This window comes from Megalops cyprinoides, chromosome 22 (assembly GCF_013368585.1).
Source record: "Megalops cyprinoides isolate fMegCyp1 chromosome 22, fMegCyp1.pri, whole genome shotgun sequence".
Taxonomy (NCBI): domain Eukaryota; kingdom Metazoa; phylum Chordata; class Actinopteri; order Elopiformes; family Megalopidae; genus Megalops; species Megalops cyprinoides.
In genome coordinates this window covers 8,226,836-8,251,966 of record NC_050604.1, presented here as the reverse complement: position 1 = coordinate 8,251,966, position 25,131 = coordinate 8,226,836, and the positions used below count along the sequence as shown (strand labels likewise).

Genomic DNA, 25,131 nt, shown 5'->3' with positions numbered 1-25,131 from the left:
TTTGCTCATTTAATTTTATATTAAGATGTTAAAATATTAAAAGTGTAAGTTGTTGTCCAACATTGCCATCAGGAGGGGACTCAAAAGCAATGCTTTTTCATGCAGTGATGTGTCATTACAAATATTTTTGATATATGAGTCTTCATGTATTCTCCAAAAAAAAAAAACACAAACTTGAAAAAGAAATCTCCTGCTTTGAAAAATCATCTCTTTGCACACTTTCAGATCACAGAACCAGCAGAGGCTGGTCTAATGCATGGTGAAGTGTTGCAGAGCTGACAAGAGTGTCATTTCTTTTCGCTAAGACCGCTCCCCATAACTCCCATAAAAGGAGCAGGTGAGAGTGACTGGCCTAACATTGTGGGTCAAAATAAAGCTTCAGTGTCGAGCTCCCTTTCAGTGGAGGAGCTGTACAGGGAACAGACTGGCTGAAGGCTAATGGGATAAGGAATGAGCATTTGGGGACTAATGTACTGTATGTATAACCCACTAGTTTTGATAAGGAAAAAATTTGTCTTTCACAAGCACTATAATCCAGTGTTTCATATGGCTATTCTACACATATTTTCATTCCTGCCATTCTGAGGCTGCAGAATACTATCACCATTAGTATAATGTTAAAGAAAGGCATCAGTTGTAAATACTTTGCAACTCTTTATCCAGTATATAACAGGAAAGGTTCAAATCTTTGTAACGTTATACAGTTTGTGACACACTCGCTGTCAGACAGAGATTTGTGGATTCTGTGTTTTTGGACTTTTTTTTAGATTACTGGTATTGGCTATTCGTGAAGGGGATCACACATGTAGCTTTAGAGAAAACACAAAGTGATGGCCCCCACTTCTGTTCCTTGAAGATGAGCTCCTCTTCCATTTGGAAAGAGTCATGACATGACAATACGTGACTCAACCCTGACTAACCACACTGTGTGTTAAATGCTGGCTATAGAGCCGCTTCTCCTTTGAGCATAGAAACAATGTAGCGCAGCAATTAACACCCAGTCATGCTCCATCCTCTGCTTTTGGTGGCAAGGAGCAGCACTGGTAAAGCAAGATTTCTGATGGACCAGAGCCTCAGTCAGCTCCTGTATGCCAGTCAGAAGTCAGAGACTCAGACTCAAGCCTGGCATCTCAACAAAGCCTGTTAAGCGCAGCAACAGAGGGCCTGCCTGACACACTGCTTTGCGGTTCACTTTGCTAGCTGCCCCTGCATAGACTGTTAACCCACATGGCTGTAGTGTGACCTCATGTTTGGGGGATGGTCAATGAGTAATATGCAGCTGGAGTGAAATAACAGCATCAGGAAGCCCTAATGCGTGGCACTGACCACTGAGTGATGGTGACAGTCTGCGCATGTAGACGCCGCCTTATTCTTATTTTGTGTGACTGAAAGGGGTCACGTTGGTAGACATTGGGCTCCTGGCATGGCTGGCTGGGGCGGCAGAGTCGCGGGGGAGGAAGTCCACATGTTTACAGGGACTGCGAACAGCTCACAACATGCGAACTCAAACCACCTCCAAACCAGCTTTCTCCAGTGTCCCTTGCTTCCTCCAGAGGCAGCTCTTACACCGGACGTGGCAGTCAGTCTTAGTCGTGTTGTTATAATAAAATGAGGCACTGTAGCTGAACTTCTCAAACCTAGATTCAGAGTCATAGTTTAAGTGGCTGACTAAAGAAGGACTAAAGGTTTCATCATTATGGGGAAGCGTGACACCAGCAGCCTTCTCAGCACTCAACCTTACATGTATGCAGATGATTGGCTCCTGCTTTCACAAAACAGGCAACAGGTGACCCTCGCCTAGCAACGGGCAATCTCAGTGGCCGCCTATGACGTAGCCCCGGGGGCCGCCTGAGGGCCTTCGCCGCCGGGTCGCGGATGTAAACAACCCACTTCCACCCCAGGGTCTCCCGCGAGCGCCAAGCGCAGAACACCCCCCCCCCCCCCCCCCCCGAGACGAGGACACAGAGCTCTCTGATGCAAAGCCCAGGTGAACAGACTGAGCACAAGCTGGTGTATGGCTGGGTTCAGCGCACATAGGGGTGAGGGGTGAATGGCAGCCTGAGAGAGGTGCTCGGCAGGAGAGAGGTCCTTACAGTGCCACAGTCTCAAAGCTTTACAAGGAGAGTTTATTTATTCTGTTTCTTATGCAGAGACAATGCAAAATTAAACACGTTAATGCCGTGTCTGTTTATATAGGCTGTTAGCACAGTTAACCTGGGCAGGGGATAACCACGCAAAACAGCTTAAAAATGAAAGAACAACACAGAAATGACATCAGCTGAGCCACAACTGAGCAAGTCCCTCTTGTGTATTCACCGTCTCCATTCCACACCTCTTCCTTCATTAACACATTTCTTAAAAGAAAAAAAAAATGTTTACTTAAAAGATGACTACCGCATGTATGTATCATTTCAGTAATTTAAAGAGCAGCCATGATGCTCAGAGGCTCCTCCAGTGTCATTCTACATGCACAGGTTGGGGAGTTTCTGTTTAATCAGACTGCTCCTCGGCAGCTGCTCCCACGTAAGCGTGCAGGAAGTGCTCGCTGGAAAAAGGCATGACTGTTAGAGCAGGTGACGACAGGAACTTCAGCTCACTTCAGTGCATCCCTTTGAAGGGACAGGCATGTACACATGCAAGCACACGCGGGCACAAATGCGCCCCACACCTCTGCGTGCAAAGCAGGCGTGCAACCAAGCGTGCATCCACACGCGTGCACTTTAGTGGACACACGTACAGGCAAACCGAGAACACATACACAGACACCGGCATACCCCATGCACCCACATGTACATATACACCACAAAGGCATGTCAACAAACGCGTTAAAATAAGTCTCCGTGTGTGCATCCACAACTGCACACACGCACACAGAGGAAAGTGTGTCCCTTTGTAAGACATGACAGGCTAAGTGTGCGATTTGGCAGATGCAGGCGGGGCGATCCCTCAAAAAGGCCCTGACCCGGCGGCAGGTCCTCCGTCAAACCCACCCATTCATCTCCAGCGAGCCGCGCTGCGGCCGACATGGAATAACAAACAAATTTGGGAGAGGGAGCCGGTCTGACCATAATTGGTCCCAGACACGGCCTCGTTAGTGGTGGCAGCCGTTCACGTCCCCCCCCACAGCCGACCCCCTCCCACCCGGGCCGCCCAGGCCGGTGACGTGCTCATTAGCCGGCCCGGCACTCGCCACCGTTCGTCGGCCTTTGTAAACCCAGCAGAACACTTTAAAATAACACATTTCCAGTTTGCCAGCCCGAATCAGCCCAAAATACATATTCACAGACTGCGGAGCTGAAAGCTTGTTAGCAACCTGACAGGCGCTCGCCGTACGCTCTGAGCCGGGGGGTCTGCCGTTTCAGGATGCGGGCTGACAGAAACACGGATTCCCCTGGGCTAGGAGGGCTGCAGTCAATAAAAAAAGCGTGCGGGGAAGACTTGGGCTAATTTGGGTTTGTAAATCCTACTGCCACCTGCTGCATCAGATGTCAAACTCTGGAGCCAGAGGCGGGCCTGCATCATTCTTCTGTCGCTCCGATATGCATTATTAAGACTCGGGCTCGCTTAGATTTTCCCCCTACCCCCCTGAGAAAAAAAAATCCCTTCACTACCCTGTTGCATACAGAAAATAATGCTACACCATCTTGGCAATCGCTAAAGAGAAATTGGTGTTTTCCCTAGAAAAGAAGAGAGTGGGGTTTCCAACCAGGGGATAGGTGGAATGGATGGGTGTGATCAAAACAAAGTATATTGCTGGCCAACATGATCATCAGTGAAGATAACCACTTTAAACGAAGTTCAGCATACAAAGGAATAGCTTAATCTGTTCTGCTTCTATGCTGCCAAGGGAATTAGCCACAATCGGAGTGCCACTGCTGTAACATGGCAGGGGAAATGACTGAAGTTAATTTCAGATCGTTATCCTTAACCACTAAGTCAAGTATCGCATTTGGAACAACCAAACCTCACATGGATCCATGAAGCCACTTCAGAGACCTCTAAAAGTCAACATTTTTAAGGGTACAAACTTAAAAAATATTCCTTTATTTTTATGCAGTATATATTTGGTGCCTAATTTACATTTTCAACAAATAAAACTATTTTTTTCTGAGTTTGGTTGGAGGGATTTGGTTGCATTCCAACATGAGAGAGAAGTATTGTTAACACCTCAAAGAAAATGTATTCATAAAAGTCCTTACCAATTAACTAGAAAATTCATGAGGACCAACTAAAAACAAGCACAGGGTCAATCCATATCTGAATTTGAACTTTATGCAGAGGTACACTTCTGCACAGTAAACTGGGTCTTAACAGCATTACTTGAACATACCACTGTTAAGTATGAGTACAGTAATCAATGATCAATGATCACCCTTAGTTGCACTGGGCAAATACTGAATTTATCATTTGTAAATACTGGGGCATAAAATGTCATGTCGTCATGACCTTTTTGTTGACTCTCCATCAGCCACTTCTCTTACCTTAAGCTAACAAAAGTCTCTGGGCAAAATAAGGCTGTGTTAAGGCAGCTGTGTACACTTATGCGCTGATAATGGCACTCTTGATATGGTTTTGTCCTGGTGGCTGCAGTCTGTGGCCGTTGGCCATGTGCTTTGGATAGCCACCGGCGGAACAAGACCCCGGTGTTAAAAGGCAGATAGTTGTATTTACCATGATAGCGATAAACTCTATGGTTCTCAAAACTGAATAATCCAATAACTGAATCCTGCCTTTCCCTCTCCAAGTCCTAAATGAAACCCTGTTCTGAATAAACAGGGACTCTGCGTGAATGAACATCTACTTGCATTCAGATAGGAACGTGGCTAAATATATAATTTTGTTGAGAGTGTTTTGTTACATCCAAATGATAAACATCGCTGAAAAAGGACATAACCTCATTTTTGTTCATTAATAGGCATTTAAGTACCAATCCGATTAATGAATTAAGGATCTCATGGCTGAATGTATAAACAGATGAATTCAGTCTTATCCTTGATCACAACAATGCGCCTTAAACAAAGGCAATAATCTAAGAGCAAAGTGGCCAAGCTGAGAGTGGAATGTCCCCTTACAGCACAAACGCGAGACCTGGGGGGGGGGGGGGGGGGGGGGGGGGGGGGGTGCAGGTACTGTACACCTTGCCATATGGCCAGCTGTGTGAAATGGCACCTGGCTCAAAGGAGACAATGCTGAGGGGTCCCGGAGGTGCGATAAGGGGATAAAGGGAGCTTCCCAACCTCGCGCGAGAAGCACGCAACAATCGCCATTCCTGCAGCTGCTCAGCCCTGACGCAAACACCTTCCAGTAGCCGCCACTGTGGCTGTGGCAACGCAAGGGTGGATGCTCTCAGGACGTGACACCAGGCCCCCCCCCCCCCCCCCCCCCCCCACCACCCCGAAACGGCTAGCCCAGCCTGCCCAGAGATGTATGGCGGCCTGGCTTCATTAAAGGGCCCGGCTTGGAGCTGGGGGCTGTGTCGCCGTGGCAATGAATGTCAAAACCTGTGACAGACGAGCCACTCTTGTCCCAGGGAAGTCGTAAAGAAGAGAGGCCATCGTTTTCCAATCTCCTTCACACTCACACACACACACAGGTCAACACTCTTCAACACCACCCCTGCTATCCCTCACCCTCTTCACCACTGTCTAAAGAAATGGGCTTTCACAACAAGGGGAGATATATTTTTTAAACAGTCGCATTCTGTGACAGTCAATGGTATCTTCCACGGTGCCAATGATGTCTCCTTGTGCCTTTCTCTCTTCTTCATCATCTCCCCGCTTGGTTTAATATTTGTGCGAGGCAGTTTCTGTCTTTCCTAGGCTGGACATACAGCAGTAAACTTGTAAACCAATCCCTGAGCATGAAAAAACAAAAAAAACTGCCTGTGCTTCACATTTTGGGTGTGGACATATAATGCAACAACCAATTCTTGGTTTGGGAGAAAGGTTGCACAACGTCTTACGATAAAAAGTGTCGGCCAACTGAGGGTTGATTTCAGAGCCAGTTACACTGGGAAACACACAATGTACCTGCAAGGAATTCTTTATGCAACGTTTCAGCAAAATTTGCTTTATCACTTTTTGTGCAGTATTTTCCATGAGGCCCACTGGCTGCCAGACTCATAGCACAGGGTAAGAAACAAAAAAAGTACCACTTATTTACACTCAGAGTTTTTACTCTTCAAAAGTCTTGGACAAAACACACTGCAGTTAGGCTGAAGAAACCAAAGGCAGAACTGTCCGCTTTACTGTAAGAGAACCGTTCGAAAAGCTGGGAGAGAGGGAATGCTTTGCAGAGACTTCCAGTGCTTTCAACACTTCTGCTGAACCTAACATGACAGTTCAATATGCAAAGCAGTTTGGCTGTAACTTTCAGCAAAAATAACAATAGCATATCATAACTTCTATGCCAAACAGTCAAAGCTTAACAGACTGGGTTTTTTTATTTGAAGAAGGATCAATAAAAAAAAAAATTCAGAACAAACGTGGAAGGCTCTGCCTTTAGCAGTCTGGTTACATCACCCCCGAGACTAATATACTGCATGTTTAACATCTCAAGATCTCTCTTTTGTAACCCATCTGGCTTCACTGCATCACGTCTGATCTACACAAATGTGAGCCACTTGCAAGATACTACACTCACAGTACAGCGCAGGTCGTAATTAAATTTCACTATTCTGTAATCTGCTTAATTAGAAGACCTGCAGTGTGCAGATCAAGGAAATTCATTCCTGCCTGTGGCATTTAAGGCAAAACTAATCAATCCCAGCCACTGGGACTTCATCCTCTCTTCATTAATTGGTACCACCTTTTTGAAGGAACGACCAAACTGAGCTACTTCACTAGTTTAAATTACCGAATCGATCTATTTGCCTCATTGTACCCATGATGATGGTTCATGCTGAAAAATTTTAATAACTGATTAATTAATTTGGTTAGCGGCTACCCTTATCAAAGGCAGCATGCATGACCTACATTTACACATACCATCTGTACAGCTGTACATTTACTGAAGTGATTATGGTTGAGCACCTTAGTAAAGGATACAATAGCAGGGCCCTGACCGGGTATGAAACCTGCAACCTCTGGGTTACAAGTGCAGCTCCCTAACCTCTGTTTCAAGTAATTAATGAAACTGAGGCTGTTCCATCTAACGTCTCTAAGCAACCATCCCCAAGCAAGATTCTCTTCTGCTGGCGTCTGCACCCCATTCCCCCGAAAAATGCAACAGACTATGGTGGCGGGACCAGGTCGTTTTCCCATCCCCCTTTTTGGAGGGTAGGTATGTGTGTGGGACAGCCTATTGCTGTCTGCCCCAAGCCAACCATTAGAGACAGAGAAACGCAGGCCACGGAGTCACAAGGAAGTCTACAAATAGGAGGAAAACGTAAAACTCCTAACAATGACAAAATAAAACTCTCGTCTTGAAATGGTTAATGTCTTCCACAGCATGACACCGCTGACACTTGCTCATGGAACATCACTGTAAAGAACCATGACTCCCTGCATCCAAGTTAGTTTAAAAAAAGTACAGCCATGGCTAAAATACTTTTTTTCCATTTCATTTATTATTTTTTTTTTTGCCTCGCACAAAAAATAATGACACTGACCTTTGGAATACAATGGAACCAATGTGCCTCAGGACTCCAGAGGCATTACCCAAAATCCCACTGGCCAACATGCGAGGGTCTCGGTATTCTGCTAACTGAACCAATATGATTCAGTGGGCCTGTTCCAGATATAAAATAAGTTATAGCTGCGCACTGGCCAAGACCATATTTCAATCAAACAGCTTTTGTGGTTGAACCGCAATAATCCCAAACTTGGCTCTGCCATGGTTCTCACCCATTTCTCGTGGCCTGCCAGCATACCTCAAGAATAGCACAATTCGGGCGGCTAATAATTCGGTAACCGAATATCCGAAAAGGGAGAGAGTAATGTTAATGTATATTAGACACACATACAAACAACAACAGAAAATCCCTCACTGTCATTACTGCCTTTTTTGGAAGGTCCAGTTTAGCTGGCTCACAAAGATGTGATCCTTCTTCCAAACTACAGTGAAAAACCACTGGGGCCAGCCAAGTGGCATCTGATTGATTTACACCATGAGCTGAACTTCTTAAATACCCTTCAGTCCCAGCATATGCAGGATACACTTCCATTGCTTTGTGGATAGAGACTCCATTTAGCCATTCTGCCACTGATTTACCCCTTCTGCCACAAAATTGCACTATAACAGGAAAAAGACACTGTTATGAATTTACACTTTCGATCCATTTCATATTAATACCATTTAGCTGAGCTGCAATTTGTCAGTGAAGCAGCAATACCATGGAGGAATAATTTAATAAAACATTGACTATGAGTATCTTTGTAGTCTTGAGTATCTTAGTAGTTTCACAAGATCAAAGCAATCTGTTCAAAGACCAGAGACAAGAAGTTGTTGTCAATATTAGTTTGGATGAGAAGGGATACCTGTTCATGCAAAACTCTAAACATGAGATCGCTAATTGATTACTTGGTTCGCTGTCAGAATGACTGTCGAGTGACAAAAAACATTCTTTCTCATCAATATTCATAAAGGACAGCCTGAGAACCCAGCATAAAACATGACAATTCATATCCCTCACACTCACCTGCCTTATTTCGATTTTATCAAAGCGCACATCCCTGACCAGGGTACAGGATACAGGTGCAAATATGTGCAAACCATATATCAGTAAGTCATGGAATGCACTGTAGACCTCAATATTGTACACAGGAGGTGGTACTTTGGCTAGTGTACCTGAATGCATGCTTGAGACAGTGATGAGGTGCTGCATTTACTGCATTAGCTTTTGTATTTTGTTTCATTATCAGAACAAAGCTGCAACTCCAAGGCCAAAAGAAAACCCAAACATTATCATCGCCTCTGAATTACCTTCTTCCACTCTGTGTTTCTTTGAGCACCTTACGCTGTCCCACTTCCCCAAATCTGCTCCGCTTCTCCTGAACTGTCATGTGACCTATGGTCTTCAAGCACTTATGAATATATTGGTAACTTTGGCTACGAGCAAAAGAAATATTAACTGTGAAGGTCTCCTACAAGTGAAGTGCGTTAAATAAGGCTGGGTTACAGCAAGGCAAACATTGTCTAGCAGAGGCAGTAACTACTGGCATCAACATTCTGTATAACAGTGGCAGGGGAGAAGCTGAATGTTCTTCGAGGTCTTTAGAGATTATGGGGCTGAAAGAGCTGATTTTGTACTGACAGCACCAAAACATGTTCACAACGCCAATTTACAATACACCCCAGCTGCTAACAACCAGGATGAAAGGAGACTGGCAATTCTAGCGCAAATCCATAAGCCACAAGCCTTGTGAACAGTGTTTACTTATTAAAAGGGCTGATGTCTTCTACAATGAACACCCCCATCAGGTGGGATGCAGAAAATCCACCAAAGGAAAATGAAGGAAAGCTCTGAGCATAAATTAAAAGCTCATTCACCCAGAACGTCAGAACACCACAAGTCTTTCAGAAGAGGAAGCACACACAGCCGCGCAGTCTTAATGAAAAGCAAAGTTTGCCTCTGTAAAGTCTGTCTGGAATGAGGAAGAATCGGTTTTGAAGAGGCTTTCCCTGCTTGATGGACGTTTCACTAAGTGGTTTCTTTGCCAAGGCAAAAGCTCTCACAGATAAGCAAGCGAAGAATTTCAGAGATTAACATTTACGAAAGACTGAACAAATCAATCTCAAAAGACTGCAGTTTGCCTTGACTCTAAAATTGCTTGGTCGTGCTTGGTCACTGGCCGAGGAAGGAAAATGAATCTCAAGCAAAAATTATCACTCATGCAAGAAGAAGATCCATATTTTGTATTACAGTCTAGTCAAATTTCAGGAAAGTGAGTATTAAGGGTGAACTGGACGTGAAAAAGGCCCCTGTGAAAACCAGAGGCATCGACCGGCTATGGTGATACACCGTCCAGGAAAAGCACGCAGCTGTAACATCTCCCTTGAAGACCTCGATGGGATTCGACCGGGCCCGCTCGAAACACGGTCGCATTTCAAAGGGCACTGGAACGATCCCACCGCACACCGTTAATGCTAAGTGAGTTGGGGAGATATGGTTTCGCAGCGGTCGCCTCTTCGTTTGAAAAGCGGAAAGACGAAACCGTTCGGTACAATCGGCAGGCCAGAAGTGCTGAGCTAAACGGAGGGCGGATTACTATAATTAGCTCCGCATTCGGGAGAACGACCGCGTGCCTCTGTCATTGATGCTGTACCGCGCGGCCAGGTGTGGTCATCTTAACACTGAACTGTGAGGAAAGAGTAGGGTACACGTCCGTTTTATATGTGTACACCAATGAAGGTATCAAACAACACAAGACAGGCAAAGTTACAGTACCTGACTACAACAGAGCACTTCTTTACATAGAAAAATGTAAATGAACTTTATGATTAGGCATTCTTTTATGTGCATGTACATAACTACAAACAATTAATGTTTCAGTTTGCCGATGGGAAAGACATTCATTGGTCAAGTGCACGTGATGACTTTTTCGTATGATGTTTTTCATGGTTGGGGTAATTCAAGTCAAGTCAGCGTAACCTTGAAGAGGTTTGCCAGTAACTATCAGTAACAGCGTACACAAGAGGCATACATACCTTAATATCCAATGTTCAAAATAGCCCAATCTAATTTACAACTTAGTTGGAAGTACAAAGAGCAGTTCCAGAGCCCAGATGAGCAAAATCTGGTCTATGAAATGTGACAAGAAAAAAAATCACTCGTAGACAAAGACAACTGTAAGTTGAGTGTCTTGCATTATATTTGATTTGCGGTTACTGACACAAGTGCCGTAGTATAGAATCACAATTTTTTGCCCACCCGTTTAAAAAAGAGTAACGAATTAATGCTCCACCAATGATCAATATTATTCTAATTTTAATTGAACTTTTAAAACTGTCAAATATACCTTGGCTAATTCTATATCATTCATACTGACAGAGCCAAAAGAGAATGCTCTTTGAAAGTAAAAATATGTGAAAAAAAAATCAGAAATTTCCAACTGTTAAACTGAAAATATTATTGCCCTCTAAGTCAGTCGGATTTATTACACTTTTAGGTCGGTTCCCAGCAATATTTAAGACTGAATTAAGGCTCTCAGTGCCTGCCAAACAGGCACAATACCACTGCTGGACCCCACCCCCCTGACACACACACACACACAAACACACACACACACACACACACAGTGCGGAGAATAGAGGACTATGGGTCAGGTTTCATCCTGCTTCTTCACCACAGCCTGGCTCTAACCACCTACCCCCCTCCCCTTCCTGGAAACGCTCGCGCTGAAGATCAGCGAAAATAAGTGGAGAGAGCACAGAATATGGAGAGCGGTGTTAAGAATAAAGCACATAAGATGCCTGTGCGTGCAGTTTTAGCCATGCTAACCCCCATGCCACTAAGTAGCTATTTTACTGAATACCTGATCATTTCTTCTCCCCCGTTCCCTGTCTGAATGGGGATATCCATACAGGAGCTTCCCTCTGGATGCAAGCACAGGGTATAGGTTTCAATGCTCGTCATGCTGCGGGCTGCATGCTAATTCCACCATGCCGTTCCTGTTCATCCCGCTAATCGTGTTTCCCCAGCACCTCACCAGCGTGGTGCTACGCCACACCTAAATTTGGAAACTGCCGGGCTTATTAAGGTCAGGTAATTAGCGGAGTGTGGCCTACAGGCGCTCATCTTTGCCATATGGTTTGTGAACCTGCAGCACAAGGACACTGTAATTGCCCCTCCCCACTAAGATCGATGGTGCCTTGCTGACATTCGCAGAGTGTCCTCTCATTGGCTACGACAGTCAAATACTCAGGATTCATTAGCTGGATGGGGATGACATAAACAAAGAGGAAAAATGACTTTTATCAAAATATTTAAGTTGAAGGTTTTGCAAGTTAACTGTGTTTTTGGTGTATTACTTCTTATGAACAAAATTTTAAAGTTTAAGTTTCCTTATGTGTTGTAAGCTGCTCTTGTAACTCTCAAAATATAAATAAATAAACTTCCCTTACATACACGTTCATATTGTTATCTGGTCCTTAAATGTGCTCTGTTTGCATGCATGGACAACAAGGAATTTCAGACTCAAGAGGGATGTATGAACTGAATGTCACCTCAGGTATCTTCAGGTATGGGCGGCAGTGTAGCATAGTGGTTAAGGAGCAGGACTTGTAATCGAAAAGTTGCCGGTTCGATCCCCGCTGGGACACTGCTGCTGTACCCTTGGGCAAGGTACTTAACCCACAATTGCCTCAGTAAATATCCAGCTGTATAAACAGACACCATTGTAAAGAACTGTAACCTATGTAAGTTGCTTTGGATAAAAGCGTCTGCTAAATGAATAAATGTAAATGTAATGTAAATGTATCTTCAGTTGCACTCACATGCACAGAGCACCTGATACTCCTGCGTCCTCCCGCAATAAGAAGGGCTCCGATAACCCGATGCCTTAGGCCCCCGGGACACAGTATACCTTTTTGGAATTTGCTTTGGTGATTTCCACCGCACCGGGGAACCTGCCACGGAGAAGCTTGCATTTCTCAGTTCTGGCATGGCCACGTGATCGATGAAGTGCGAATGCAGCGGGCGCGAAGTGAAGTGCGAGTAAGTGTAACTGGTGAAGTTTGGTTTGGGTGCCCTGCGCCTCTACTGCCAGCTACCAACATCTCCCTCACCTGACACCTATCATACTTCGGGTGAGGTTTGGACAACAGAAGAAAGCAACAAATGAAACAGACTATAAAATGGAATCGGGAGGGCAATTGGTTATATATACAGTTTATTTTGGTCTTTCTGCTTTAAAGGCTCCTTCAAAGACATTTCAGTTGTTTTGGTCATTTATTTTGGCACTAAGACTTCTTCATACGTGGTTATTGGTGCCCTGTTTGTGCTACTTTTCATGACACTTTATTAGACACTGGAAGAGACACTCTGGAGCTAAGAGTGTCTGCTAAATGACAATAACGTAATGTGACGTAATGTAATGTAATGGTCATTTCCCCATTAGAAAAAGAAAAGTGTGAGCCACCCCAGAGAAAAACACTTCCAGCTTCACTTTTCTCCTCACTATTAACATCATAATCCTTCCTGCTAAGCTCTGACTCAAATATCACAGCTTTATTTTTGGAATCCACACGTGAAAAGAAGAAAAAAAAAGAAAAGAAAAACATTTTATGGAGGCAGAGCAGAAAAAACCTGCCAAGACAGCCCACATAAACCATGCTTCAATAAACGGCTTCCTCCACACCCTCTCCCCCCCGCCCCGTCGTCCTCCTTTCATTGACAAAACTGCGAGGGTGATCGTTTAACACCCAGTTCCTCCTTCGAGCCTCCACCAGCTTGCCCTGCTCCCTTCCCACCCCCCCCCCACCCTCCACCCCCCCAACACCCTCTTTTTACACAGAGAGCCTCGAATCCTCACAGCTTGTCCCCTTTCCGTCGCCCCCCTATTCAAGCAGGTACCATTTCTGGCGCGTCGTAAAGCAATTACCGGGAGCCCCCTGCGGCACTTTGAATGCCCCCCCCCAGGGGGGCGAGGGTCTTCAAAGCGGCCGAACAACACGGCCAGACACGGGGCTCCCAAACGCGGGCCTTTGTCCGGTGCCGAGAGAGAGGAGACGAGGGGGGGGGGGCTGGCGCTTTGAGGGGGTGCGGATCCAGTCGTTTTTCAGGAAACGATGGCATGAAAAACATCCCCCTCCCCAGCATGACGTTTTCGCGGTGAAAGAGCGTGCCATCGCCACCCTTCATTTCGGAAGTGATATTCAGGCCCGCGGCCCCATGTCTAATTCGGCGGAAAACAGCCTCTCTGTCGCTCGGGCACCTCTTTGTCCCTCTCGCGTGGGGTCTCCGACCCTGCCCGACACCCGTGGGGGCAGGGGGGGGGGGCGAATGAGAGGGCCTTCCGTTTGAGTGCCGCTGGTCTCCCGAGACGTTTCAATTAGGAGGACCCTGGATGGCTGATCGTTTTCAAAAGCCCTTGAAAAGATAAACTTGTTTCAATGAGCCGCTCGCTGTGGGACGCTTTTGTGCTTACAGGCAACTCTCACATCATAATATTATGTCGCACTTGACAAAACTGTAAATAAAGAACTCAATAGGCTGCTTAAGGCTCTATTCTGGCTCTGCAGAGAGGCTGGTGTAAACACATCTGTCACTACTGGGGTTGTTCCAGGTGTATACATTTGAATATGAGGCAGATTTTCAAGTGTTTAACATTACCAAAACTACCACAAAGCTTGTTAGAAGTCTATGTTTATTTGCTTGTACCCTGATGTAGCAGGTTTGACTCAGTCATTGACTGCTGCTGTTATAGCTTGAAGTGAGGCACTTTGGGAAATACTCAGCTGTATCAAGGAAGACTATTTACAATTTCAGCTGTTTAAGATAATCTAGAACGGGCATTTCGATTAAAGAAGGAATAACTCACATGAGTTACTTGAGAAAACAATGTGTGCTTTTAGCGCACACTTGTGTAGTGCATACCAAACCAAAACTGATCCTGGTTCAGTGGAGAGGTGCTCTGGTACACTCTGTCTTCACAGACTGAGAGGCCTTGAGAGAATCACAACTGATCCTGGTTCAGCATCCAGGCACTCTGTCTATCCTTGCAGACTCAGAAGTTGTGAAGGAGATGTGTCAGAGGGAGGTGTGCCAAAAGTATTATTGTTCAGTCAAGCGGGGGTGTGTCGTGTTTCAAGGCAAGAGAAGCAATTACTTCAACAGCACTGCCACAGGCAACCCCCTCACTCTCAGAGAGGGCAGGCTCGTTCAGCCACTCACTCCATTCACCTCTCCTCCTGAATTTTACATGTAAGGGGTGTTAATCATAAACAGCGCCACACTGTCCGCTTTACAGTAAACACAGACGTACAGTAGCACAGTACAGAAACGGGACGTTCTTTACATGCTTCCTACGGTGAATATTTTAAAAAGGATCCAATCAAAGTCTCTTAATACCAGCCTCCACTAATATCAAATTTTTAACATTACCCTCAAAAATTATGACTTTCAATCACAATGTAAATAATTCTGAAGCTCGTTAACCAGGACATACGTGTATAATTAATGTATCTATTAATAAATTTTCATATATTATGTGTATGCATTCATATATTATAGTATACATTTATATATACATTTAAGTTCTGTACAGACACATGTCTAATTGCAGATACAGCATGCAAATGTCCCTTTACTCAATGTTTGCTGCTGTTATTCCTTGGGACCAGTTACAGTGGAAAACAACTGATGTGAGTCTCATCGCGCCATGAGTCAATGTGAGCCTCCCCTTCGCTTCTACCATGTCTTCTGACCAGAAGAAGAGGGCGGCACTTCCTGTAAGGCCTAGTCTTCCACCATTAACCCGAGGTTCAAACAGTACACAGAGATTTTCTTACATAAAAAGAGAAACAGCAAGCGCCTGGTCAGACAAAACATGCACTTTCAAATCAGGCCTCTGAGGCTTTGTGAGTTGAGCTGTGCTTGATATGTCAAACCACGTTCATTTTCATTTTCCAACAGGCCCACTGATTGACTCTGCCCACAAAACCTCTGTATTTTCTTCAGTTCAACCAAGTATATATAATATATACATGTGAGTGTGCGTGTGTTCAGTTATGTTAGTAAGTTATAAACTTACAAATAAACTCCTGCTGATTTTCAGAGACCCGCTCTGAGTGCCCTTTAAACCAAAGCACGCCAACATTCTGAACGCGGCCACTGCCCTTGAAATCGATACCTGCCTCGCAGTGAAGGAGGCTGAGGACCCGCCGCTTCCCGTTTCACTCTCAAAATATAGGCTGCATTTCAGATTACGGTTCACAGTGGCGCTATTGTGGGGGATAATTACACCGCTCAGCAACAAGGGACGGTCGGATCACCCAACACCTCAATCGCCCGCGCTGAAAGCCGAGAGGCATTCCCCCAGATCCGCCACGATGAAAAGGCAGGAGCGCCGAGTACCAGCAGACGACTTCTGAGAGAAATATTCCCCCCTGAGGCACTTTCATATTTTGGGGGTTACCTCAGCGACTTATCTGATGTGGCGTGCGCGCGGCGACCGCAAAACACTCGCCCTGAAAGGCGGACAGGAGAAAATTAAAAGTTGAGAAGACTTAGCTGAAGCTGCTGCCTCTCTGCTGGAGGCAAATGTGGTGACCTCAACATGAAGAGGACTGTGTGGGGCAGGGAATGGGGGGAGGGGGAGGGTGGTTAAATAAAAAAAGGAGATGTTAAACCGGGATGTCGGCGACGATTTCGTCAGCGAGCGGCGCGGCGTGGAAGAGAAGAGCTGCTCCCGGGAGAGAGAGAGGCGTCTGCTTCCTGTCGAAACCGCCAGCCTGTTTACACAGCATAATCCCCGGGCCCTTTTCGTCCCGCTGAGGGTTCACAGTGCTGCTCCGTGTGGGAGACGCCGCTTCTGCGCTAAAATGGAAAACGACACCTGGTCTTCCTGGTCACCTTCAGGGTCTGTTTGTGCAGACAGCGGTTATTCAGAGCGAACACGGACATGTCGGAGAAGCGCTGAGGCCTTTCAAGCCTGAGGCCATATGGGTGACATGGTACACTGTGGGTACAGTAAATTACATCATTGTCATTACATTACGTTATTGTCATTTATCTGACGCTCTTATCCGGAGCAACTTAGACAGGTGACAATTTTATCCATTTATACAGCAGGATATTTACTGTGGCAATTGTGGGTTAAGTACCTTGCCCAAAGGTATAACAGCAATACCCCAGTGGGGAATTGAACCAGCAACCTTTTAGATACTAGCTCAATTCCTTACTACTACACCACACTGCTGCCCCTCGCTCCACAGAAACACCAGGGCTCCTTGTTTTAATGGGGCTTGGCTACAACTTTATAGGACATTGCATCATTAATTTTAATGCTCTGAGGAGAGACCTTGCGGGACTGTGCTGAGATCAGCACGGGCTGAGCAAAGCTAGTGAGGTGCTGCGGCCCACGCTGCACCGGTGGTTACGGCTACAAACCCAGATCAGCCGCGCGTCACGTGGGGGAAAAAGGACAGACGGCCTCTTAAAATGGAGCAGAAGGAACAGCCTCATCTATGGGTTTACTCCAAGATAATCTGGAGCGGTCTGAAGCTTTGCAGCTGGAGAGTAAAATGACTTTTTGGGTTCACGTTCATCTTGCGTAGTGCTCATATTCAGGTCACATTAAAGGCATATTTCTGGAAATCTCCAGTATTTAGCATTTACACTCCAAACAGCACCTAAGCCTAATCCATTCCATTACATCATTGTCATTTAGCAGATGCTCTTATCCAGAGCAATTTACAAATGTTACAATTTATACATGTTATCCATTTGTACAGCTGGATATTTACTGAGGCAATTATGGGTTAAGCACCTTGCCCAAGGGTACAGCAGCAGTGCCCCAGCGGGGAATCAAACCAGCATCTTTTTGGTCACAAGCCCTGCACCTTACCACTATGCTACACTGCAGTGCCTAATCCAATGTGACGTTTTTGATGACAGTGTTCATCTGCATGATGTGAGGATGTCCCACGTGTTCTCAAACTACCTTTAAAACAGACCAGCAGTGACACCAAGATCCAAAGATCTAAGGAGGGAAATATACCTGTAATCCAAGCAACCTGTTCCTCTACCATAGCGCTAAAGGCACTATGGTTGTCTCTGACTGGTCAGCACAGATATAACGAACTACACCCACACAAACCTTGGACAACATTAGCTAGACTCACAGGAAACAGCCCAGAGAGACGAAGGATGTGAATGCCAAACCTGCCAGACTGAATGCTGACAGGTGTCCAATTATAAAACTGGTGTCATGTCTCCCCTGCAGCGGACACAGAACCTAAAGGCTAGACTGCAGTCCAGAATTAAGGAGGCCGTGTTCCTAAGGGGGGGGGGGGGGTCATGGGGTCTACTGTGAATCATTGTGCCTAAATAGTGAAGAGACTGACGCTCACTGGACAACCTGACTTTATCTCAGTCTGCATCAGATTTACACCTGGAATAGCTGGCAAGGCGACTCTCTCCTCAAAGAAAGATTTAGGCTAAATTTTGTCCCAAAGCACTTAACCAGCAGACCCTGTGTGCCCCTGGGAACATGGGGTCCCCACCCTTATTGTAGCCAATATGCTGGAATGTAATGACAGGTATCCAAAAAGCCAAACTTGAACAACCTCGTAGATCATAACTTAGACGGACACTGTATCGACTGTTTCAGCATGTTCAACAGGATTTTTGTCTTTTTTTTTTTTACTTCTTTTTTATTTTTCATGATCCCTATAATACTAGGTCCATATTTCAGTTATTACCCTTGGTATATTCTGTACCAAATAAAAACTCCCCTATATTTTACATATTGCTAAATTGCAGGAGACAGCCTTGACAATCAACCAAACCACTTCACCGTGTTCCACGATATTAGAAGCAACATTTTGTGGGGTCTGGAAAGAAGAGGAACGAGAGAAAAAGTAAAACGATATTCCCAATTTGTTTATTTTGGGTTTCTTACCCCCTCTCACCAGTCCCGACCCTAGATATCAAGTTTGCGAGGCTCTGCACCACGGCGGCTCACGAGAGCTTTTTTTATGTTGGATGTCGAGTTCTTTATGTTGGATGTCAAGTTTCACTGAAATGTCTCTGCAGCTGTAAAACAACTCCATCCAGTTCCATCCAGCGGGGGCATTTTTAATTAAATTAACCAAAAGAATTCTGGGTGTTGAAACGACACCTTCACAGCCCTGTGGAGAGATATTAATGCCTTTGTTTTCAAATAGAGGGCCACCTTTACAACAGTTAAGTGTTACATTATAAGAGTGGAGCTCCTATAAGAGCTCTTGTTTTCCCTTCAGCTATACACTATGCACACTCACGTCAACAAAAGCAGTATTTCAGTAAGAGCACCAGAACAAAGATTAAGTTTCAATATGGGGTACTTCCGCCCAATCAAAATGCTCAGGACAAAACCTGTATTTCAAAGGTGTGGTAACTGAGGGCATATCTTTCAGGCCGGGAACGGGTATCAGTTTAATGCGGATCAGTCTCAACAGTCGACTGTTACAGTTTGTGCATTACAAAAAAAATCACAGGAAGTGACCTCACGACATAGCTGCAGGGTCACGGGCAGTCGTGTGGAGCATTTGGTGAGACATGTCCACGTCAAGGCTTCCATCTACCAAACTCTGAATGGCAATTTGTGCCTTTCAGTCAAACGTCCGTGCTGATCAAAGCCCCCCAGTCCTCCCCCCCCACCACTCCCCTCTGGCCTAGAGACACAAAGCAATATGTTTGATCTTGTAACTTAACAGCATCCTGCAGTACATTTCCTGTATCGCCCCCAAACCTCAGAGGGCTGTGCATTATTTGTGAGATCCTTTGTGCCTATGGAGCAGAAAGCTTCTCTGGCTCCTGAATAGACCTGCAAAAATGCAACAACCCGAGTAACACACTGCACAGAACACCTCTGCACAAAGCAAATTATACTTGTACTTTCAAAACTGTAAAACTCACATGCTAAATAAAAGGTGTGTAATAGTTTTCCACCCTTGCTAGCTTTCTGTCATAAGAGGTTTTTTGTGTTTTTCTTTAAGCTTGTGGCAGAAGAGGTTAGCTCTTCAGCATAGCACAGAAGCACTCAGGTTTGAGAATAATCAAGAAACTTATCATGACTCAGAATGCAGGGATTATCTTTGATAATCCTCAGATTTTTCCATTTTCAGATTACTTCTATGTGTGAACCTAATACAAATTCAAACAACACATCTGAAAATATGAGAAACTTTTTTAAAACCATGGCTTCTTTGTAATTTCATTCTATTATTGGAAATTACCCAGTTATTACCTGCTCACTAACTGTTTGCTAATTCAGCAGTCTGGTGTAACCCAAAACTTGCTGGTTCAAATCCCATATATGGCACAGCTGTTGTAACTTTGGGATAAGCACTTAACCCAAATTGTCTCAGTAAATGTCCAGCAATCCATCTATAAATGGATAACACCACAAAAAGTTGCTATGCAATACGCCATATTTATTGATAGACAGCAAGATATATAAACTGTTTTCGATTGTAATTCAAAATAAATTATTAAATATGTAAAAGGCTTTCTGAGACATTCATAGAACTTGATGCTGGTGACATTTACATGGGTGAAAAATGTATATACATATGTATACAAATACATATGTATACTAATGTATATATATACATATGAGACAGAGAGAAGAAGGAGAGAGAGTCATCACCAAACACTTCTAAAACTGTTTTGCATTACTCTCTCAAGAAGGATTAACACGCTTTAAAGTTCATCAACTGCCATAACAAAGATCAGAGTACCAGTGATGTATTCACACCTGACACTCCCAGCCAAACACATCAAGCCTACCTTGGTGTCATGCAATTTCAGTGAGTACAAGGCATTATCTGAGATGCACAGATGCATAATTCACAGCACAGCATCAGAGCTTGTGATGAAATAATGAGTCAGCTGAAAGAATCAGTCACCGAAACAAGTTCGTTTGACTTATCTGAATCCACACAGGGGCACACACAACACAAACTTTCACCTAGCACAAAACAAGCACTCAGAGAATGTGCTTTATGTGGGCTGAAGGGAGAAGACCATGCAGACTGATGTCAGACCACACCTACCCGCACCACTTCACAAACCATCATAGCACTGTCATTGAGCGCCATGGGAATATGCAGCTAAACAAAAACATTCCTGTTATAACCTTTCTCCAGGTATGCTGTTCATCGCTATGAAGAGTCCACAATAATGCTTTCCTTTTCTTGAACCCATTTCAGTGGATGACTAACAGTGGTGAGTAAAAGATCCCTGGTCCTCAACAGCAGACCAATGGAAAAGCTCAGGGGTGTAAAAATCACAAATCAAAAATCAGTTGCCGCCAATTCCATTTCAATTTAGTCACTGTGGGGAACCAATAAAACAATCAATTCATGGATTGAAAATCACCCAACATTTCCTAGGCAGATCTTTTCAATTAATGACTTGAATTTCAATTAATGTCTTGAATTGACTGCACTGAAATAGAATTGGCCCCAGCTCTGGTAAATATGCAGACCCAGAAAGGCACAATTCCAGCTCTGAATATGTAGTGAGATAAGAATCAAATTGGAGTTACAGGCTTTCCTTTTGAAACACACACTTCATTAAAACAATTCAAGATACAGGAAGTACACAGGGAGAAAATGCAGTTAATGCAAGATACACACAGGTCCCTGAAAACATTGGTGTGCCAGAGGGACTGACCTTTGGAAATTAAACCGTCAGTTTTGAATGGCATTTGCTTTCGGGCAAAATGAAAATTGGGAATCATATCAATGAATCAATATCAAAATCATATTGAATGTAAATTTTCAAAACAATTAGCTTAACACAAGATAAACAGGAACACTGTTCCAGCTGTTTTAACTGATGAAATGAGGGGGAGGGATATTTACACATTTGTCATTTAGCAACACTACACAGAAGTGAGTACAGCTTGCCTGGTCTGTATCTGCAGTAGAATGAATAAATGGAAAAGAAGCAGAAAATGCAACCAAAAAGATTAAAAACAAAAAATTATTTAAAAAAAAAGAACACCGGCCATTTTCAGAAATGGAATTTGCCCTTTTGAAAAATGGAAAAGCAGGGGCCTGTGGATACTCTGAAACTAATGACTCATTTGTGGGGTTTTTTTACAATCTGTTGCCTGGCCTTTACAAAAAATATATATTTACCCACAGTGAAACAGCAGGAAGGGAATATTGTTCGTATGGTAAGAAGTGATATAAACAAGGTATCTAATGGTACATAGTGTTTCTAATCATGATATTGCACGCTACATGGTGTATATAAAATTGCTATTACATGGTGCTTGTTACACAGAAATCCCATGTCAGCTGATGTTTAACTTGAGAAGTGCATGAAACCAGTTCTGCACTTCTAGCCAAACCATGATCGATTTGGTACGATTTTGGACCACCCTTGGGACACCTGAAGACCATGAATCACGAACGGTTCCTCCCACGTGTACACTCCAGAGAAACTTTAGTTAAATTTCCAGACACTAAATTAAGGGTGGCATTTCAAACCTCCCATTCAGCAGCGTATTCTCACTCTAAAATTATGCCTAAAGTTACTGTCGATTTAAGGAAGTGTTACTTGACTAGATAGACCGCAGCGGCTTGTATTCGATTATATTACACGTTGGCCATCCAGACGAATGACAATTCCAGTGCAACAGAAGCACGCCAAATAAATGCCAGCAATCCCTGCGGCAGAGTGGCCCATGTGTTACACGAGGGACGCCACTGGTTTAACGCTCATATAAGCAGGAGCACGAAAAACCAGACAACTAAAATAACCAGCTTTTAAAATCTAAACTTGTTCGTACCAAACTTCAGAACAAGACACAACATCCGCATTCAATATTCTGGCGCAAAAGTATTTTAACAATCTAACACAGCAGGCAAACAGACGGGGATACAGGGAGATGCAGTCATGATGCAGACGCAACTGTTAAATTATCCTCAAGGTTTGCTTCCGTCGTGTGCAGAACAATATAACAGCCGCTGGAAATGGACGCGTGTTAACTGGCGACACCTAACCCAGCCTGAACGCAAGGGGACGTTGGATGAACAGATGTTATTGCCGATGACTGTCACCGTTAGGGAACTCTTTCTTCTGCGTTACGGGCTGCATGAGCGGTGGTGCTTGGACTGTAATGTCCTGCTGCGCTGAGCTCTGCCTCGCCTTCTGTTGTCATTGCCAAACGCGCCATCCAGAGCGATTTAGCGTTGTAAGAAAAAGTTCTGTCCAGTGCCAACCTGTCCAAATCGATACGAGTGAATGCACCATGTTTTGATAAAAGTAATTCCTCTGAAGCTTAGAGGGTTTCGGGGACTCTTTCTCACAACACACTGATAGATCCAAACGTGGAGAAAAGAGAAATGCGAAATCGTAGAGATTCTTTAGATTACTAATACCGGGCTATTAAAACGCCTGCACCGTCAAATGTAAACGGTAGTTGAAACAGATTCATACAAATTGTTTTCGTTCTATAATTTATGTTCTATTAACTTCCAACATAACTGTGTACCAGACATGCGACTGGTACAAGTGCACTTGCACACATGCAAACACACTGCTTATTTACCGGCATCAGTGTGAAGAAAGCATGACACAAATCCTCAAACTTTAGTTTGCACGCATGCGTTAGAGGAGTCACTGGAGTATAAAATTAGGCTATCCAGATGAAACACATATCAGCATTTCCACGGAACCGATGCCTGTAAATTAGCATCACGTTTTACAGCAAAGTTGTCGGCTATCCACAAAACAAGTCTTACAGCAAATATAAACAGATGGTGGCCATCTATTTATTTTACAGACAAACGCCACTTCGTTGGTCTGAACGTGAATTCAGATTTATTGAGCAGACACTCAGTAAGCGCACACATTAGTATAACATGGCAAATTAAGAGGGCACTGCCACACGTTACCCTGGCAGCGCTTACGCCGACCCGAGCCCAGTTAAAACCAAGCAAGAGGAGAGCAGCATTTAAACAGACAACCAGACGACATTAGGAATCAAAAAGCGCCCTCACCTCTTTTTGGTCTTGGAAAGCTTTCGTGCAGATGAAAAACTACTTTTTCCACAAAGTGCTGAATGTTGCTGTGTTCCGGTCCTCTGACGAACACCATCCAGTCATGCGTAAAGCCCTCCACGGTGGGCTTCTTTCTGACCTGGGCACGGTGACCAAGCTCTAGTTTCACCTGAACCGCGCCCTGTGACATGTAAATAACGCAATACAATAAAATACACTGAAATCTCGGTCGAACACCAGCTAAAATGTGAGAGCCGTGTGAATGTGTGTGTGTGTGTGTGAATAAAGCTAAATGCGCGCTTTTCCAGCATAAAAGCTCCACTGACATACAGTAGGGTTCTCAGTGGATAAACAAGTTACAAAAAGCACCTTGATACACAAGTTCATGTGAACACGTGTGAACACATGCCCTTTCGCCATTAACAATGCGATACTTAACCCTGATCAAGCGAGTTCTCTCAGTTTATTCTTTCTGAAAATACTGTCACATCTCGCGAACCTGGTCTGCTATTTTACGAAGCTGCTAACATACGTGCTTTGCGCTTTCATTCCAGGAGCACGATGTTACTAAATAATACTCTACTTTTTAGTACCGAACTCAAGCTGCCCTGCATAAGAAACTCAGTATTGCAAACGTACCTGTCGGCTGCTCAACTAGTTCAACTGTACTTGCATGCAGAAATATGACTAGAAATCTGCCGTACAAATGGGCTGCGCACTATCACCTCCTTGAAACGTAAAAAGCTGTCTGTTGCAATTATGACACATCCTGAAGCATTAACAAATTGATACTCACCGAGCTGGTCATTCTTGGGGCCGTCTGTTAGTGCTATTTCATGGAAAATTTAGTTTAAATGGGAAGGTGGAAGAGCGCAGTGTGCTGATGGCGGACATTGTCTCCTAATTGAACTCAGCCCGACTTTCAGTCGGAGGAGAGAGAAGCAAGACGCATGCGCGGTTTCAGTGCACCGTCTAGAGAATTGCCGGCGACAGAGGAGAGGTGAACAAATGGACAATGTTGGCAGACGACCAAAGTCTTGTATCTTGTACGAATCCGGGGACAACATCACAGCTTCATAACTGTGAGACTCACAACACAGATGTGCATTTTCAGCGTCAGTCCTAATGTCAACAATTCACTAAAGAACGTGAAAAGACGGAATTGTTTGTTCAGATAATGATTTAGCCATTTTAGTGAGTCAGTTAACCCCATACAGACTGTCACAGTCTGGTGGTGCAGAATTTAGGGAACTGTACTTGTGACCTAAAGGTTCAAATCCTTAATGCAGCACTACCCCTTGAGTATGAAACCCAAAAGCGTGGCAAGAAATGTTAAGAAGCTGAACCAATGGATTGAAGATTGCCAGTTTCATCCCCAGGTGGCTGTGTGCTGTGTTAACTTGGGAAAGGTGTCTGTTCATTAAATAAACAATCTTCAACAATGTTCATTTTAGAGATGCATTGGATTTG

At 44.3% G+C, this 25,131-nt stretch overlaps 1 protein-coding gene across 1 annotated transcript in view; it reads right to left on the bottom strand.

Moving 5' to 3' along the window:
- Window positions 1–24,565, bottom strand: part of LOC118769819 (protein AF-9-like) — a 54,437-nt gene extending 29,872 nt beyond the window's left edge. Inside the window, exons 1-2 of the mRNA XM_036517150.1 lie at window positions 24,458–24,565; window positions 23,662–23,842 (exon numbers count right to left, since the gene is read on the bottom strand). Coding sequence (XP_036373043.1) covers window positions 23,662–23,842; window positions 24,458–24,469 — 193 coding nt within the window. The 5' untranslated portion in view covers window positions 24,470–24,565. The remainder of the gene's footprint in view (window positions 1–23,661; window positions 23,843–24,457) is intronic.
- Window positions 24,566–25,131: the final 566 nt, after the last annotated feature.